Source organism: Tenrec ecaudatus, chromosome 12, assembly GCF_050624435.1.
Source record: "Tenrec ecaudatus isolate mTenEca1 chromosome 12, mTenEca1.hap1, whole genome shotgun sequence".
NCBI classification, from domain to species: Eukaryota; Metazoa; Chordata; class Mammalia; order Afrosoricida; family Tenrecidae; genus Tenrec; species Tenrec ecaudatus.
In genome coordinates this window covers 26,592,158-26,611,618 of record NC_134541.1, presented here as the reverse complement: position 1 = coordinate 26,611,618, position 19,461 = coordinate 26,592,158, and the positions used below count along the sequence as shown (strand labels likewise).

General features: G+C 45.7%; 1 protein-coding gene across 1 annotated transcript in view; it reads left to right on the top strand.

The window, feature by feature from the left end:
* CNBD2 (cyclic nucleotide binding domain containing 2) overlaps positions 1-19,461 on the top strand; it is a 49,026-nt gene that overhangs the window by 17,799 nt on the left and 11,766 nt on the right. Inside the window, exons 7-10 of the mRNA XM_075527939.1 lie at positions 1,948-2,086; positions 8,526-8,640; positions 13,332-13,506; positions 17,393-17,513. Of these exons, the coding sequence (XP_075384054.1) occupies positions 1,948-2,086; positions 8,526-8,640; positions 13,332-13,506; positions 17,393-17,513 (550 nt within the window). The remainder of the gene's footprint in view (positions 1-1,947; positions 2,087-8,525; positions 8,641-13,331; positions 13,507-17,392; positions 17,514-19,461) is intronic.

Genomic DNA, 19,461 nt, shown 5'->3' with positions numbered 1-19,461 from the left:
GACAACAGGACCTGTGCCCGAAATGTCTGATTCAGAAGCCCCTGAGCCCTCGGCATCCCACCCCACCTTACCAACCAGGCCCACCCCAGCACAGAGCGCTGTCAATCACATGCTTCCAGAGCATCCTGTGTTTTCTTTAGAGTCCTACCCAAGCTGTATGTATATACCTTTTGGTAAACATATGGAATTAGAAGATAATGGAACTTTTCCGTGAATTTTTGAAGCCCCTTTGTAGATAATCATGTTCTTCAGCAAACTGTATTCCTGATGATACAGTCATTTCTGTACTCCTGGCCCGTCAGCTAATAAGCAATAAAGTGGCAGCCTGCCTTCTTCACCACTGTAGTCCCCCTGTCCCCACAGTGCCAGACCGTGGACGTGCTCAACACATAAATAGTGAAGAAATGATTGACAGGACATAGACAATCGCAACCGCTGTCGTGAGAGCATAGCACTTTAACTAGGTGCCGTATGTAATGAACCGAAGAGCAGAATTCAGGTAGAGCAGGTGTGTGTGTGTGTGTGTGTGTGTGTGTGTGTGTGTGTGTGTGTACGCAGGCTCAGCGTACTTTCTTTACATGAAAAGCCATGTAAGGAAGGGTAGGGAAGTGAAATCTCTTTGAATTATTCTGAGTTACTCTGGAGGAGAATGAAAGTCAAGTGAAGTGTCTGTGCTGGCATTGAGACCTGAGCTGCGAGGGGCGAGCTGGGCGGCAGGCAGCGGTCTCTGGTCCCTGTGGGCTAGCTCTGAGACAGAAGGTGCCATCAAGGAGATTGGGGGTGGGGGGTGGGGAGGAGAGTTCATCCAATGGGAGGAGTAGTTCATGTTTTTCATTCAGTGGAAAATAGACTTAGGTCCAGTCCCCCAGGCTTACAGACGATGTGAGCTGAGATGGCACTTCATTTCTCCAAGCCTCAGTCTCCTGCTCTGAAAGTTGGGGTAACAATACCTGTCTTCCAAGGTCACAGTCATCATGAGTGAGACGATTGGGGGAAGGTGTGGCCCACAGGACTTTGAACGGGGTCATGCTGGTGCGACCCACCTCTGAGAAATGGCCTTTCTGCCCTATATGCACAGTACTGAATCTACAGTTTAATAAGATTCCCAAAGTGATGCTGTGTGCACATGAGAGTCCTGTTACATGTGCATTTATTTCAATTCAGTGGAAAAGGGGTATTCTCAGTGAGAACCAGAATGAACCGGTTTGAAGCTTCATACCCAGTGGGCACCTCTTCTGAGTTATCCTTCCTGTGGTCCCAGACTCTTCTCCTCTGGACATGGTGGTCCCCCTGGGCCCCTGAACAGAACTCAGTGCCCATGGTATGGCCTGACACCCCTGAGTTTGGAGAGGGAAGGCAAACCCATCACTGGAGGTGCACGAGGCCAGAGGAAGGGGCATGGCCAGCACGGAGTGGGCCTTGAGCTGACAGGGACCAACAGGTCAAAGGAGGAGTGTAGGTCCCCCAGCCTCGGGGCTTAGAGGTGGGGACGTGAAGCCAATAGGCCAGGGGAGGCAGGCTCTGGAATGAACTCCCCAAACCAAAGGCAAGCCCAGGGCTGTGAGTTGGAGGATGGAACACAGCAGAAGTGGAAGCAGAAGAGGGAACTGCCAGGCCCTCCCTTGGAATGAGAGTAGTCAGAGAGCCACCAGGTCCAGGGAGGGCTGGGATGGGGCAGGGGAGAGAAGAGCAGAGAGGCTGGATCTTGCCCAGTGTGCTTGAGGAGCAGCAAAGAGAGGGGAGAGCCTGGAGGGAAAGGGTAGACAGAGGGAGCAAAGGCGGGATAAGAACGCGAGGACGGTCTAGGCCATGGGGGAAAGTGTGTGAGATCTTCCAGCCCTGACAGTTTCAAGGACAAAAGAGGCAGAGGAGCCAAGTGACAGTAACATAGGGTGAGGAACTGCAGCAGCCCCCCCCCATTCCCCGCCCCCCCCCCCCCCCCCGCAGGAAGATGGACCTATTTAAGTCCTGGCCTGAAGAGAAGCTCTGGCGGCTGGTTGGCTTCGGGAAGGTGGAGAAGTTCTCCTGTGGTCAGCTGATCTCAAAAGACTTTATAGAGTCTGCCACCATCGTGTTCGTCTGCAAGGTGAGAGGTCTGGCTGGGAGGGGGTGAAACAGGAGGCTGAGCCTGCGATGATGGCCTGAGGCCGGACTAGCTATCATCAACATGAATAAGTAATAACAGACATTTTATTTTCATGTAAAATGTTTCTTGACCACGAAACCAAATATGCACTGGAAAGAAACTCCTGGCCCTGATGCGTTTTACCAGCAGCTCTCTTTTCACCCAGAGTTACCAATCTTATCTTTCCCTTTTGAATCCCAGCTTAGTAAATTTGGGTTTTGAAAGCCATAACTGAAGTGGGGTGGAGGGTTTGAGATCACCTCTTGATCAGTTATCAATAAAAGGTGATCTGGTACCACGTCTTGACCAGTTAAAGGAGAGGGTAGGATTCAACCAATCATGCTGAAGATTACCAATGGTGTCATACTCCCAAGATGGTCTTTTTATAAGTCTCAGTGAACTGACTGACTTTGAGCCCATTGCTTTTTCTGGAATCAGACCATTAAATCACAATCAAAATCACACCCTTGAGCCACAAGGTCAGTGGTTTGAACCCACCAGTTTCTCTTTGGGAGAAAGATGAGGCTTTCTGCTCTCATAAAGATTCAGTGTCTCAGAAACCCAAAGAGACAGTTCTACTCTGACCTATAGGATAGTGATAAATTATTTTGATGGACGTGGATTTTGAGTTTTGGATATGCATATAGGATAATTTCTTAAAGTAAACCTTGTTTTAATGTTTTTGAATTTAGCTTCTGTAACACTAAATAAAACACAAATGATATGTTTTGATCTGCTTGCTTTAGAGTGTTACTGTAAACATAAGCGATGATATTAGAAAGAAGGCAGAGGAGTACCTCCCCCAGGGCTCATGCATGTTTTTATTTACCTACACAACATGCCGATTAAAGTGTGCATTTGGCTCCTGACTCATTGATGCCAGATCACTTGGGGGGAAAAAAGTATAACCTTTAAGATGTGAAAGTGATGTGACCCCATTATGAAGCTCTCTCCATCAGTATCTCCTAGCAATTCATTTCAAGTGCAGATTTGCAGGCCCATCATGCCCTGTTAAATCCAAAACTCTGAGGGGTGGGGGAGGTGGTGGGGAGGGCCCAGTAGCCGCTGTGACAAGCACTGGACTCAATGATGGGAAAACTCCTAATCAAGCTAGCAGGTCTACAAACCTCTGAAGGTGCTTCTTCAAAAGGCAGATTCCTGATTCATCTCGGAGATCCTGATTGATCCTTAACTCTGAAATCTGCGTTTGAAGAAGGGTCCCTGATGAATGGACTGTAGAAGTACTCCTCAGACTTCCTTGGAGGGAGAGGGGGTGGGGATGACAACCAACCCCCCCTCAAAAAAAACAAAACCCAACAACCAACACAGATGCCACAGAGCAGCAGCTAGTCATGAGCTTCAGTGAGAATGCAGATAGATGTGGTTTATCCCCGATTGAAGAGTTAATGTAAAGATTTTACGTACAACTTCCAATTTCTGGCTTGTCTTGAAATTTCAGGAGGTCGGGCAACACCAGGTTGCATCCTGGTGCAGCCCCTCTGGCTGGAGCGCAAGAGCACTTGCTGTAGCTCCTCTTCTAGCCCCTGATTTTTATTGTCCCCCTGGTCCAACCATTGGAGATCCCCCTCTGCTAGTCAGGCCAGTGGTCCTGATGCCTGCAGTGTACGCATGTGAACACTAGAGGGCGATGAGGCTCCCTTTGCAAAGACACAGCATCTTGGAGTCTATTCTGACTCCCAGCGATTCTATAGGACAAAAGAGAACTGCCCCAAAGGGTTTTCAAGGCTGTGAATTTTCATGGAAACGGAGAGCCCATCTTCCTGTTGCACAGGTTGGTTGGGTTCGAACCACTCACCACCAGGGTTGCTTGGGGGATCTTTTGTCGCTGTCTCCAGGTGTCTTCATTTCAGCTCATACTGTTAGTGACAACAGAAGGAAGCTTTTCCCAGGCCTCAGCCATCCTCCTAATTGTTGTCACATTTGGGCTCATTGTTTCAGTCTCGCTGTCAATTATCTCATCGAGGGTTTTCTTTTTCCCTGACGCTGCTACTTCCAAAGCATGCGAGCTGAGCCTCTCCATCATTGCTTCTAAGGAGCATTCTGGCTGGACGTTCTCTAAGACAGGTTTATTTATTCTTCCGGCAGGTCACCATCCTGTCAGTGTTCTTCTCCAACACCCTAATTAGTTATTCGCTGGCCTTCCTTACTCATGGCCCCCCCAAATCGGTAAACAAGATACCCACTGACATCACAAATAGAAATCATTAATGTCCATAAATCAGTGCATTTTGAACAGTTTATCATCTGCGGGCACACGGTTCAGCTGTTTTCTCCCCAGATCCAGCGGTAATTAGAGAGACTTTCCAAGAGGGAACTGTTCTTGTCTGCGGTAGTTCCTGTTTCATGAGGGAATGTTGCTGGGTGCGTGCTGTGTAGCGCCCCTAGCACAATGTCCTTCTCTTTCCTCTTCAGCAGTGTGTGCTGTGAGCGCGGCCCCTCGATAATGTGTCTCTCAGCGCTGCCCCTCACAATGATGGACGAGTTTATAAAAGCCGGAAGTCAAAAGGAAAAATAATTTCTCTTTCTTGCTCATCACATTAGCAAAGAAAGAAAGGACTGTGAAGCCCAGTGTCGGCAAGGAAGTCCAAGTGTGACAGGCGCTGTCATACCTGCTTGCAGCATGTACACGGACATTTCTGGAGGGCAGTTTGGCAAGTGTATCGGAAGTTCAAGCCTGCCTACCTCTAGGAACGCCTCCCAAAGAGATACTCAGACATGGATATATGGTTGCATAAAACTAGATGCTGCTGCAATGATAAACAATTCTCAAATCTCACACGGTTTGATCATAGCATGTGAGCAGAGGGGCCTTGCTCCTGATGGTCACTGGGACCACGGCCACTAGACACGGCCTCGGCCCACGCTTCCATGATCAGAGGGGGAGAGGAGAGCGCGGGAAGTGGAAAATCTAATGCTGGCTTTGAAAGCTTTGTCCAGTGTTGCAAGTCACTTTGCTGATATGTCATTGGCTAAAGCAAGTTAGAAGGCCGTGTTGAATTTAAAGGTGGGAAAGTACAATCTTGCCAGATGCCTGGGAGGAGAGCTTGGTATCTGTGTACTGTCAGCACGTGGAGGTATGTAGGAGAACGTTCGTGAGAACTGCTCTGCCCTGCAAGCTGTGGAAAACCAGAGACTTCTTTTCTCAGGAAGCCCAGAGTCGGATTGAGCAGCCCAGGGCCGTGAAAGACGTTTTGGGAAATCGTCAAGGACCCGGCGCCTTCTCGCTTCTTCCTGATCACCATAGCCTATGGCTTCACTCTGGTGGTTGCAGTTTGGTTGTTGTCCCTCCAACTGTCATGGCTGAGCTTGGGGCAGAGGGAAGAGAGAGGGGAGTAATGGCTTCTCTGGGTGTTTTAGGCAGCATTTTCCCAATTAACCTCACTGGACAGAACTGGGTCTCTGCTATCCGCTGCAGTAGAGTCTAGGAAGGTGGTGGTTTTTTGTTTTTGTTTTTATGTAGAATCTGTGTTGGCCAGACAAAATCAGCCATGTGCGTATATAACACTAACAAACTAGAAATAACGAAACATTGATCTTTGTTACAGAGGCAACACTAAAACCAAACGACACCTTTCACTGTCATGGAGTCAAGTCCGTCTCAGGGTGACCTTGTAGGACAGAGTAACTGCCCCTGTAGGTTTCTGAAGCTGTCAGTCCTTCCGGGAGCATAAAGCTTCATCTTTCTTGCGTGAGTTCGAACTGCTGATCTTGCAGTTGGCAGCCTAACACATAACCCCCCAGGGCTCCTTTGCAAGGGAAACTAGAGACGTCAAGTTTAAATATAAGTCCTAGCGGCCCATTTATGAAGCCTTGGAGAGGACAAAGGCAAAACCGAATCACCCAGATGAGCAAGATGCTCAGCAGGAGGGCAGCATGGCGCCCAGGGAGGCACAGCCACACAGCTACTGAAATAGGAAATGGAACACAAAGCCAACTGTCACACGGTGAGGAGTTGTGGCAGATCCGTTTATCCTCGTGGCAGGCAGGACTACAGAAATGGGGAAGGGACCATGGCTGGAGTCCATACACTGTTGCAGATAAGCACAACTTACAAGGTTGGCTCAGGTCCTCTGACAACCTTGGTCAGGGTACAACTCATGACCATGGAGCGGGAGCCCCGATACCCCCAGTTCCCTCAAGGGCATGCCAGGCACGTTCCAGAGGTCTAGAGTGGGCCACCAGGGACAGGCCGAGAGAATCACAACACGCCCAATTGGCTTACCTGGGGTAAACTTTTTTTTGTTTTATAACTTTGTACATTGCTGGTCAGTGGTCAGCAAGAATTCAACTGGAGGGAAAATCCTTGTGAAGACCTGAAGATCCAAAAATGGATCTAGGGCTCCTGTTACACACCATACCCTTCTGCAAATCTAGAGTTTAGAATTTAAACTCTAATACATCTTTCAAAATGTTTTATTGAGATGTAACCTATGCGGTAGAGAACGCAAACCTACGCTTTGAAGGATTTTGACATCTCTATATACCTATATGCTTGTATTTATCATCCAAATCACGATAAAAACATTTCTAGCACCCAGAAGCCTCCCTTGTACTCCTTCCCAGACAAATCCACCCCCCCCCACACACACACACCAAGGTGATCACTCTCCTGATTTCTGTCCCTACGGATTACTTTGCCTGGTCCAGAACTTCATGTAACATGAATCATACAGTATGTGCTATTTATGTATGACTTCTTTTGATCAAGTGAATGCCCATTTATTTATATATTTTTTGCTGTAAGCGTTGCCATTTTTGTCCTTTAAAAAAAAAAACTAATGCAGAGGGCTTAAGTGGAGAGCAAATGCTTTGAGAGTGATTAGGGCAAGGAATGTACGGATGTGCTTTATACAATTGATGTATGTATATGTATGGACTGTGATAAGAGTTGTATGAGCCCCTAATAGAATGTTAAAAAAAACTATTTGAGGCTGTATAAAAACTTTAGTAAAGATGCTCTTTGAGAGCCCACAGGTCTTTATTATAGACGAGTGCTGCATTGCTGGCACTCCCCACCCCACCACACTCCCACTCCCCAGAGGCCTGGAACAGGGAGAGGGGTGGGTGGGAATGTGGGCCGTTGGGACCAAGTGGCCAAGGTCAAGTGAGGAAAGAGCATTCTATAGGACAAAAATATTGCTCTCTCACCAAAATGTCCCCCACGGAGTGTTTCAAAAGACATGACATTCCTTTTGTGTGTGTGAATGTTTATTTTTAATATTATGCTATACAATAGAATGAATTATTTAAAAAGTTAAATAGAGCTATATTGTTTGGCATGAAAAGATGTCCTTAGAGCTCAAGTAGAAAGAAAATGCTTAGGAAATGTTAATGGCACCATATATACAAGTGTGCTTCATGCAATTGAGTGGTGGATTGTTAAAAGATTTGTAAGAGCCCCCCAATAAAATGATTCATTTTTTACAAAAGAATAAAAGAGATGTCCTTGATGGAGCATCGAATTTAAAAGTTTGCAAGAGCCTGTTTTATATGAATGGACTCATTTATGAACAATTTTATACACATTGTTGCTCTGGGGGAGAAAAGTGGCCACACACTTCCATATCATTTACAGATACACAGTTATTAAATCTTAAACAGGACAAAGACTACTCATCCAGCCAAGGGAGGCCATCACCCAAAGATAAACAGAAATCCAGCCACTTGGGTCGAATAGGGAGAACCCAGGAAGCTCACAAACCCGTGGCAGCGGATCCGTCCACCACCGCCGTGGGAGGGCCTGTGGAAGTGGGAAAGGCCACTCTTGCTGCCGAGAACTTACAGGATTGCTCAGGGTTCTCTGGCCAAGGTAGTTAGGGTATGACTTGTGACTGAAATCCCAGCACCCACTGTCCATCAAGAGCATACCCTGGGCTGGCTAAGGGAGTAATCGCTACTTTCAAGCACTCTACCCGAGCTGGCAAAGCTTTATCCGCTGCAGGTCACGGGTCAGAAAGATGGAGGCTGACTGTATGTGGAAACTCAAAGTTGGATTTAGGGCTTCCACTGTGAACCACATTATTGTTGTTGTTATTATTGTTCTGATCCATAGGGACCCGATGCACAACCTAACAAAACACTGCCTGGTCCTGCTCCGTCCTCACCACTGTTGGGTCTGAGCGCGTTGCTGCAACCACAGCGCCAGTCCATCTGGTCCAGAGTCTGTCTTCCTTTTCAGTGCCATTCTCCTTGATCAAGCATGCTGTCCTTCTTCAGGGGCTGGTCTCTCCTGATGCCATGTCCAAAGAACTTAAAAAGCTCTTTCACTTAGCAAGTAAAACCAAACAGTCTAACAGGTAACAAAGAGAACTTATCTTCAAAGCCAAGAGTCCTGGAACTGCTGGGACTAACCCTGTTGTTTATGCCCTTGACACGGCAGGGCAGCTGTGAAATCCTGCGACTGATAGACCTTGGAAAATCCTTTTCCTACTATAAGTGGATCTGGCAGCATCTGGAATTCCAGTACAACAAACCTCTGAAGACCCCAGTCTTCGGTAAGCTGCAGGTCCATGCCTGGCCGCTGGCACATGGCTGGGTTATTCAGTCTCATCTCGTTTCCAGTTCCAAGGTAATCACAGAAATCTAGGGCTCAAAGGTCTTGGCAGGAAATATGGTTTGATCTCCCTCTACCAACTGTAGAAACCTAGAAGCCAAGGCCCCGAGGTGAGTCTCCTGCCGGCTCCTCCAGCTTTGTCCTGCCGAGCCTTTCCCCTCGGTTCTTTGGGAGTGAATATGGACATTCACTCCGTGTCTTGGGACTTTGCACATGTTGCTCTATTTCAGATAAAAAATAGAAACCTCCCTCCTCTTCCATGATAGAGCGCCATCCTCCATCTCTCATGACACCAGGGAGTTTCAAAAAAGTCTGGAGAATGTAAGGAAAAGAAAGTGGGGGAGCTGATACCCGGGGCTCAATGGAAAGTGAATGGCCAGAAGAGAATCATGAGCAAATATGCTTGATACAATGCATGCATGGGTTGTTATAAGAGTTGTAAGAGCCCCCATTAAAACGATGTTTTAATTTTTAAAAAGTAGGAAAATTTCACAAACTTTTTGAAGTTCCCTCTACTTTCTTCCCAGTACCCTGTTTTGTTGTCTTTTTCCAGCTGGCACCGAGTCGGTTCTCACCCACGGTCTCCCCTTGGGTGTCCGAGTAAATTCGTGCTTTGTTGGGTTTTTGTTTCTTTCTGAGAAGTGGATCCCCAGGCCTTTCTCTGTGGGTTTGGGCCACTAGCCCCTGTTTCATTTTGTTTTTTTAGCAGTTGAGCATGTTAATTATGTACACCATTCAGAGAAAACTGTGACAGCTAAGGCCATGAAATAATATAATTGAGTTTGAAAGGGCAATTCTTGTGATTTGGGTGAAGATTCACCCAAGAGTGGACCAGTTTCATGTCCAACAATCCACATGCATTATGTTTTCTCTCATTGACTGACTGCACTTCCCACCATGAGAGGTCTCTTTCCTCACTTCCTCCCAGGGTTCCCTGCATTCGTTCTTCCTCCTTTCCTAACCCTCCGATTTGGCCTGGGACCAATGCTGCCTTTGTGACCTCCCAGCATTCTCAGGGGTGCATAGCTAGCGAGTGTTCATGCTCTCTAGAAGCGGATCTCTTGTTTGGCTGAAAAGTGAGCCATGAGGATGAGTTCGTCTGCAAACCTGAAAGGCTATAGTCTCAGGTGCCACTAGGAGGACTGGCTTTTATATATATATGAAAAATTATTTACGATTTGAGTTTTTTAATGATTTTGAGTTTTGTTTCATATTCCCCCCCCCACACACACTCTATTCAGGACCTTCTACTGTGATCTCGCAGGGCAGTTGGTAGTGGGGCAGGCTACCTTCTAGTCCTCTGGCTCAGGCGGTGGTCAGCTGGTCCGTTAGTCCACTGGGTTAATTGTTTCCACTGCCTTTCAATTTTCATCACTCTTCTTTCTCCCCACGGGAGAGACCAACAGCCACACCTTAGAGCAGCAGTTCCCAACCTTCCTAATGCCTCAATCCTTTCATATGGTTCCTCATGTTGTGGTGACCCCCGCCCCTCCGCCAACCATAAAATTATTTTCGGTGCTATTTCATGACTGTAATTTTGCTATCGTTATAAATCGGGCGGCCCCTATGAAAGGGTCTTTCAGCCCCCAAAGGGGTCGATCCACAGATTGAGAACCACTGCCTTACATGGCTTCTCATGAGTTTAACACCCCAGCTGCTACTCACCAAAGTAGGAGAATCGAACATTGTCCGCCTGGACTATGCCACGCGATCGACTTTGGTGACCTCCTGATCCTACAGACCCAGCGACTCATTCCCTCTAAGGGTTTGGTTATGTCCAAGAATTTGTCATGATCTTGCCACCAATATGTTCCATTACATACATGGATATGCTTGTAGGAAAGATAACACCCATGTAAAATGTCCTCTGCCAAGCCGGTGTTACCCATCAAAGGTCGTTTCTTTTAGTGTGGAACCCTTTTCGGCTCATGCAGTAGTTGGTGTTTTGTCATGTCCTCCAGGCTCATCCTTGTCAGGAGGAGTTCCGTGGATTCATCGTCACTCTTCAACCTTGCATGTGATTTCTTCATGTGCTGTTTATCCATTCTCCCACGGATGGGCATGTTTAGGTTGTTCCCATGTGTTTGCTCTTGTAAGCGGTACTGCCACAAAAATGGGGATGAGTATATCTATCTATGTCATGGCGCTTAGTTCTCTAGACCCGTGGTTCTCAACCTGTGGGTCGTGACCCCTTTGGGGGATCAAGTGACTCTTTCACAGGGGCTGCCCGATTCATAACAGTAACAAAATTAGAGTGATGGAGTAGCATCTAAAATACTGTCATGGTTGGGGTCACCACAGCATGAGGAACTGTATGCAAGGGTGAAGGCATTAGGAAGGTTGAGATCCACTGCTCTAGACCATCTACCAAACAGAGGGATTGCTGTATCACATAGTAGTTCTATTTTCCACTTTTTTTTTACCGGTTTTATTACCACTTCATCCAAAGGTCATACAATTCAATAATTCAATCATATCAAGGAAGGTCGACAATTGTCATCACATTCAATTCAACTCTAGAATATTTTCTTCCTCCTTGTGGTCATTGTTATTCATGTAATTAATTTTTTCCCCAATTGTGGCAAAAATATACACACCACAACATTCTCCAGTTCCACAGTTTCTACTTGTATCACTCAGTGCCTTTGATGATACTCTTTGTGTTGTACAACCATGATTGGCAGCCTTTTCCAATTTGTTCTGCTGCCATGACAGAAACTCAACACCCCACGCAACCACTCTTTCACCTTCGCCCGTGGGAACCATTGGCCAAGTTTGGTTTCTTTCTTTCTTTCTTTCTTTCTTTCTTTCTTTCTTTCTTTCTTTCTTTTTCTTCTTTGCCTCCTGGTTTTCTTGATACAGTATTAACATATCACACACTTCCATGGTTAAACTGCTTTTAAAATGAGTTGTAGATACATAATCACAATCAGTTCTAGTGCTCCCTCCCACCTCCTGCATTCATTGTTTGCTCCCCAAATCCCCTCCCACTCCCTGTCCCGCCCACCACGTCCCCCATCAACCATTGCATCAGTTCTTATCTCTGTGCATCCACTCCTCCTGCGCTTCACTAACAGAAACAACAAAAAGCAAAATAAAATCACATCATAATAATATGAAGATAAAGTTACAAATAACAAGCAAGCAAGAAAAGACCACCATCAATATTTAAACAGCCAGGGAAGACATTTTTTTTATTTTTAGCTTTTAAGGATGCACCAGACCATCTTCCACCTTGATTGCGCCATTTTACAATCCAGGTAGTGGATGAGGGTCCTGGTCTCTCCCCCACTCTCTTCAGCATTTGTTGCTTTCTGCTTTTAACTTTGCTATTCGTGCTGAGGTGAGATGAGATCTCGTGTTTTGAACTTGAAACGTTCTGGTGGCTAATAATCGTGAGCATTTCTTTATATTTGTTGGCTACCTCTCTAAGGGCTTTGTAGTCCCAGTTTCTAGTACCAGGCATGGCATCGTTGAGTGGGTACTCAACAGCTAATCATTGAATTGAATAGAGAGCTATTTTAAAAATCAATATCGAAGTATGATTTCATAAAATTTAGCATACACATTTTAACTGCATAGTCTGACGAGTTTGGGCAAATCTATGCTCTATGTAACCACCAGTACAATTAAGTTAGGTAATATTTTCATCAACCTAGAAGGTTCTCCTATGCCTCTTCCCACTCCATCCCCTTCTTCCCCATGTCTGCAGGCAACACTGATCTTCTTTCTAATATTATAAGTTAGATTCATTTTTTCCAAGGGTTTCATATCAATGGAATCCTACTCTATATACTCTTGTTTTTAAACATGATAAAATACATATAACAAAGCGTGCCATGTTAACTCCTTTTAGTGTAACTCCAGTGACATTGCTGACATTCACCATGTTGTTCTACCACTACCACTGGCCATTTCCAAAAGTTCTCCACCACCCGAATAGAAACTCAGTACCCTTCAGCAATAGCGCTCACGCTCTCTGCCCCACTGTTCCTGGTAACCAGGAATAAACCTTTGTGTCTGTGCATTTGCTTGCTGTACATATACAATTTATACTTCTATTTCTGGCTTCTTAGATGCTTTCATTCCTGGAATCGTGTTTTCCAGTAGTTTCCTCTTTCTCATTTCTAGTGTTCCTTTGGAGATCTTAATAGCTCTCCTAAAGGACCTGCCACTGTAGTTCTCACAGCAGTTCTAGGAAGGTTCCAAGAGACTTGGTGACTTTTTCAATGTTCTACGACTGGCTCCCCTTACTACCTTTTGTTGCTGTCCCCCCATTCTAGTTTGAAAGTCCAGATTGACATAAACTATTGGTGGAAAGACAGGCGCGTCAAATCGAATAGACATGAGTTCAAATTCAAGCTTCACCCCTTTCCTACTTCACTTGAACTCTCGTCTAATCTCTTAACTGGGCTACTCACGTATGTCTGGATGCCATGAATGTAAACACTCTAGCACAGGGCCTGCTGCCACAGGACAGTGCACGGAGGCCGGAGCCTTTTCTTGTTCATTTTTCTTTGTTCCCTCCCCAGACTAGCCAGGCCTGACAACTGTAATTTGTCTCCACCCCCCCGACCCCACCTGACATATGCACTAACTCACGAAGGCGTTTTCCTGTGCTTCTCCTAACAGAACCCTCTCCCATGGAGAGATTTAAGGAATTTCAGATCAAATCCTATCCTGTGCAGGACTTCAGTGCTTTGAAGCTTCTGCATCTCCAGAAAGCCCAGCAGAAACAGGGAACCAATATCGGGATGAATGCAACTTCAATGACTGATCTTCCAAAGACCTTTGGCTCAAAAATCATGTAAGCTCAGCTCTTGGCAGATAAGTGGTGCTGATTCTGCCTGGGAAGGGGACTGTGACTTAAAGGTCAGAATTTCAGGGGGCAGAGGGATGACCCAGGTCAGCCTCAAAGGATGGGGTGTGGGCATAAGGCAGCCTAGAGAGGACGTAGGTTTACCACTTGGGACCTCACAAACTCACAGAGCCAGATGCTTCCTTTGCTAGGGTCTGAGCATCCCATTTGGGAAGATAGAACTAGATGGATCTTCCAGCTCTGAAACACCGTCTGTATTTATCACTGGCCCCTCGGACTCGGAGCTTCTTCAGAAAATTCTACCCATCAAAGAGAGGCCGTAAGAGCCCAGAAGCTAAGAGCCTCGGCTTTGGGGTCACTCCACTCACATTCAGACCTTGACCTGGCACCTTACTTTCGTTCTCTGCCCTTGGGTTTGACTTCTCTCAGCCTTAGTTTCCTAACCTGCAAGGAACGAGCCTCTTACGTCTCATGGCTGCTTCAAGCTGGCCATTAGGCAGGACAGTGGTGAGCACTGCTGTACATGTCGAATACTCCTCTGTGCCTGGTGCATACAGAATGATCTAGCTTAACCCTCACAAGAATCCTGCGAGATAGATACTATTTTTTAAAAATAGCTTTATTGGCATACGCGTCACAGATCACACAACTGAATTCGTCATATTAGAAAGAGTTTTGCAGTCGTCACCACAATTGATTTCAGAAAACTTTCTTCTCATGCTCACTGTTAGCTCCCCGTTTTCTCCATCATCCTTTGCTGTCTCCCTCTCTGCTTCCTGTCTCTGTAGATCCCCCTCTCCTGGATTTCAAGAAAGCCAGGCAAAACAAAACACAATCACATGAAATCATACAAAACAAACAAACAACTAGACAAAATATTAAAATAGAAAAAACCTCTATCAATGGGAAGGCAGGACATATTAAAAACTTAGCTTTAAACTGATAAGGTATTGCATTTTAACGTAACTGCCTCAATCGACTATACAATGCTCTCTGTCTGGCAGCAAAGACATTCACACCCTTGAGTATGGGCAGAGGGGATTTACTGGGGACTTGATTCGTATGAGGGTCCTGCACATGGATTGTGGGCTTCCACTGTCATCCATAGCCTTCTGCAAACCAGGTGCCCAGAATTTAAGCTTTGATAACATTCCTTCTTTTGGATTTGGGTTTATTACTTATAATCCTTATATCACATAAGCAAGTGTAATTTTATTTGGACACAGTGATGCCTCACTTACTGCTTGTTTGAAGACAAACCTTTCAAGACCCCAGACACTATGTATTCTTTCTTTCCTTTTTTTGCTCATCTCTTTTATAATTAATATGCATATCATATCAGACACTATTCTTTCTGATAGCTATAACACCCTTATGGCTTCAGTGATCTCTTCATGAGGGTGAGCATTAAGCAGGGCCATATCATAGCAATGAGCTGTTCTTAGATTTGGACTATAATTAAATGTCAGCCCCAAATCCATTTATATATCTATGGTTTATATATGTGTCTGGTTCATTTTAGATACATCATTACTACTTTATGATAGAGACCATTTTAAATCATCCTTCTGGAGCATAAAATAATTCTATCAATAGCATCATTAATTTAGCCAATGGTATTGAATTTAAAACATGGTTGAGAAAAGGGAATTACACAAGTATAGGTCAGCTTCAGACTGCAATACATGAATTGTTGACTTATATAGATTAAACTCTTAAGTGACTATTTACACACACAATAGGAGTTGGTGATGGGCAGAACATCCAATAACATTCATTCAAAAAGGCAGAATTATACCTACTAGATTAATGTAAGCATAAGAAAATCATAAGAAAACAAGGAGGCATTAAAATAATAAAGATATGGTGGTCCCAAGCAAGTATGCATTTGACACCCTCAAAGCATGGGATTTGAACCAAAACCCAATGGCTGCCCATCCTTTAACCTTGGGAGTGCAGTCACCTGCTTCTACTTACACAAGGGAATTTGAGCCTTAAGTCCAAGAGTGTGTGTCAGTTCCATAAATATGCTACAGGTGCTTTTGAGGTAAAGCCCAGCTCCACATCGAATCCTTCTGGTGTGGTCTATGAAGTGATGCTGAGTGGCTTGAAAGGACAGCGTCTAAAGTCCCAGTCATGTATCGCGTATGGCCTAGGTCACCCAGGGCTGGATAGAAACTAGGTTAAAAGTATCCAATGAGGAGTGTCATACCAGGTATCTTCTCCCCTTAGGTTCTCTGTAAGTCTTGTCAAGCACTTTTTCCCAGTGGGAAGTTGCTCCTTCTGATTTACCCACCAACAGTAATGTGATCGCCTTCTCTGAGACAGATAGGCCCCCTCCCCCATCTTGAGTTGGATTTCCAGGAAGGTTTGTTGCTGCAGCTGCTGCTACTGCTGCTACTGCTTCTTCTTCTTCTAATTATTATTATTATCATTCTTGTAGGAGTAGCTGCTGATTTGGAGTGAGAGCTAGGTACTATTCTTTATTTCTTTTTCAACCTTTTTTGGGGCACACGTTTACATATCATACAACTGAATAATTCAATCGTTCGACCGTGTCCAGGGCAATTGTACAATCAGCCCCGCACCTATCCTAGACCATCCCCCAAGCCAGCTCCTGTTATTAACACTATGTCTCAAGAGAGAAAACCAAGATACGCTGAGAGATTGTTTGCTCAAGGTCACACAGGTAGAAAGTGGCAGAGCCAGGAGTCACGCCCAGCAGCACGTCAGTGCTCGGTCGTGTTGCTTGGTATGACTGCCATGACTGGCCCGGAGCAGGTGCACATAAAAGGCTGCTCTTTTGCCCTTCCTGGAGAGGCCAGGGAGCCAGAAAGGACACCCACGGGGACCAGTCTAGGGACAGCTCAGTGTTGTGGCCAAAGCAGCCCGACCCCATCCTATGAAATTTGAAGTGGAACTATCCTAACGATCCTAATACTAGCATCACTGTCTCCATCCCCATGTAGTGCTAGTGCTCTCTGGCCAGTGACACCCGCCTCATAATGAGCATCTCAGGTCGTCCGAGTTGTCTGTTTCCCCCGCCGGGGTATTATTTCTAAGGAATCCAGGCCTTGACGACGCAATTGCAGTTATTCTGAGCTGGAGTGAGCACAGGCCTGGTGCCCAGTGTGTCTGTGGGGCTCAATGCAGGAGGAGAGAGCGCTTAGACCCAGAAGTGGAAAATAAAGGCCCGCATCCGATGGGGTGGGAATTAAGGTGACCGTCATCTATGAGCGAGTCCAGCAGCATGCTCAGCCAATAGATAATCCTGGACCCAACCCTGCTCCCAATAGTAGATCCCTTCCTTATACCGGGATAGAGAGCAGAGAAGGCACCAGAGAATACCTTCGACAGGAACGAAAGGGCAGGAAGGAAGGCTGTTTGTAAAAATGAATGTATGACTTCCTCCTCCTCCTCTCTGTCTTCCTGACAAGAGCCCCAGCGTCTGCTGGGTACCTGAAGGCACAAACCCAGTCTTTGGCCAGAAAAAAAAGAAAAAAAACCCCACATCTGTTCCATTTGTATTTGAAATTCTCTTTTCTTGCTGAGCTTAATTCTGCTAGCCCGGCTTCTCACTCATCAGGACCGGCATGGGACCTGTCAGCCATCCTCATATTTAAAGGGGCCAGAGCTCCACCTTCTGGAGTTTGCTCCCTATTTAACCTCTCCAGTTCCTACCACAGGCAGGCTCTTCCAGGGCTTGATTTTGAACTTCCTCATTTTGTGGGGAGGTGCACATTCCCTAAAGAGGGCAAGACTGTGGGAGGCATTACCTGGAACTAATAAGCAATTATAGCAAGGTCGAAGGGTGCAAGAGTGGGGGCTGACTGTGTTACAGATGAGTGCTCTCTAACAAGCTGTCACATTGCAGATGTAAGAATGATCATCCGGTTCAATGTCCGGTGATTGATCCCACAACTGGTCGGCTTGTCAAGGAGGCTTGTGTGGGGGCCTACATGAAGATCCACAATGTGGAGCAAGGCGAGATCGTGGTAAGTGCACATCCGGAGAACCTGGGTCCTGATGTCGTGTGAAAAGGCTGGGGTGCTCGGGGATGAGAGGAAGGGTTTAGAAACACCCCTTCTCTCTCTTTGATCTCAAGAACATTCTTAACTTGTTCAGAGGTGCTAACGATATTGTGGTTCTGTTTTTAGAGAAGCGTGTTTGCATTAGAAGCTACAATGAGAATATTGACAGACACAATGACACGATCTCAAGGATGTGCTTTAAAGTAATCGGGGCCATCATTCCTGTCCAGCGTCGTACTGCACAGCCTAGGTAGTACATTCAGAAAATAAAAGCCACACAGATTGAGTAAAAAGGAGGAAAAGTGCCTTTGTTTGCAAATAACACGAATGTCTATATAAAAAAACCCTCAAAATTGACCGGAAAAGCTCCTGGAACTACTAAATGGTACCGCAAGCTCTCAGGAGACAAAGTTCACATTTCAAAAGTCGATTGTTTTTCTCTAAACCAGCAACAAACAATTGGCTTTCTAAATTAAAAATACAACATCATCTATGATCGCACAAAAGTGTAAATACGTAAGTGCAGCAGAAATCTTATAAAATACGTACAGATCCATTTGAAGACACTTATAAAGTGCTAAGAAATCACAGAAAATCTTATTAAATGAAGCTTCCCATGTTCACGCATTAAAAACCCAATTTTGTTATGATGGCACTTCTTCCCGCCTTGTTCGTAGACTCAGTGACTGCCAATCAAATCCTAGCAAGCTGCTCTGTGACTACCGATCAACTGATTTCAAAGTTCACATGGAAAGTGGAGTGGAGAGACAGACTGTGGTACCTCCAAATAATTGCGTATTCTTCAGCAATTAAAAGGAACGGGCCCCCAACAGGCATGGAGGAAGTGTAAATGAACACTGTTGAGTGGAAGAAGCTGACCTGGAAAGGCTGCCTCTGCTTCGACATTCTGGAAGAGGCCAAACTAGAGAGAACGACCAGTGGCTTCTAGGATCTGGGGGTTCAGGCAGGGTTTGGGATGAATCGGTAGCATTCCAGGGACTTTGGGGAATGTAACTCGTTTCTGTCCACTGTCATGGTGGACACAAGACATTATGCATGGTCAAAACCCGTAGCACGATATAGCACAAAAGGCTAACCTTAATGAATGTGACTTTGGAAAATAAATAAATCTCTTAGGAGGTTGGGCTGGAGAATGTCAGGAATGAATGAGGTCTAACAGGAGAATCTCTCTGTAGTACAAATGCACGAAGCATCTCACGGACAGTGAGGAAAGAGAGGGATGCCGGCCTGAGTCACTTTGAGAACGAGTCGGGTCTGTGAGAGTATGGACAGAAGAGAAGCCACATAAACATCGTGCTCTGGTTGATAAAATTGTGTCCACCGTGCATGCAAGTTAGCAATCCTGATACGCTGTCTATACGTTCCAGAATGGATCAGTTAAACAAATGTATGACAGATGGTGGGAACCGGATTGCTCACTTTTGGAGTATAAATTCACAGATAAATTGGGGTAGGAAACTAGAATGATTCATAGGATGACAGATTCGTGTGAGAGGCATCAGCTTGAACCCATGTTTAGCTGAATAGAGATACAGATTGTTACATATAGAAATGTTTGTGGATTTGTGTATAGAGTGAACATGTGTGCTTTTTGTTCCATCAGCTGAGGGGGCCTTAAGCAAGTGACTTTCTAGTAACAAGGAGTACGTTTAGGGCCCAGATCTCGGTTGCTAATACCGGTGCCCAAGCAAACAATGCCGGGTTCCCTGTCCAGGAAGGCTTCAGGAAATACTCAGGATGAACTTGGAGTAGTTTGTGGATCAGAAAGTAACATGTGCTCAACAAACAGACAAACATTGCTGGGAGTGTGCCCAAAGGCCCAGGAAGCAACGAGAACACATTGAGCAACAGAATCAGCTAGTGTTGGGTTGTCACTCTCTCGGCTCACTGC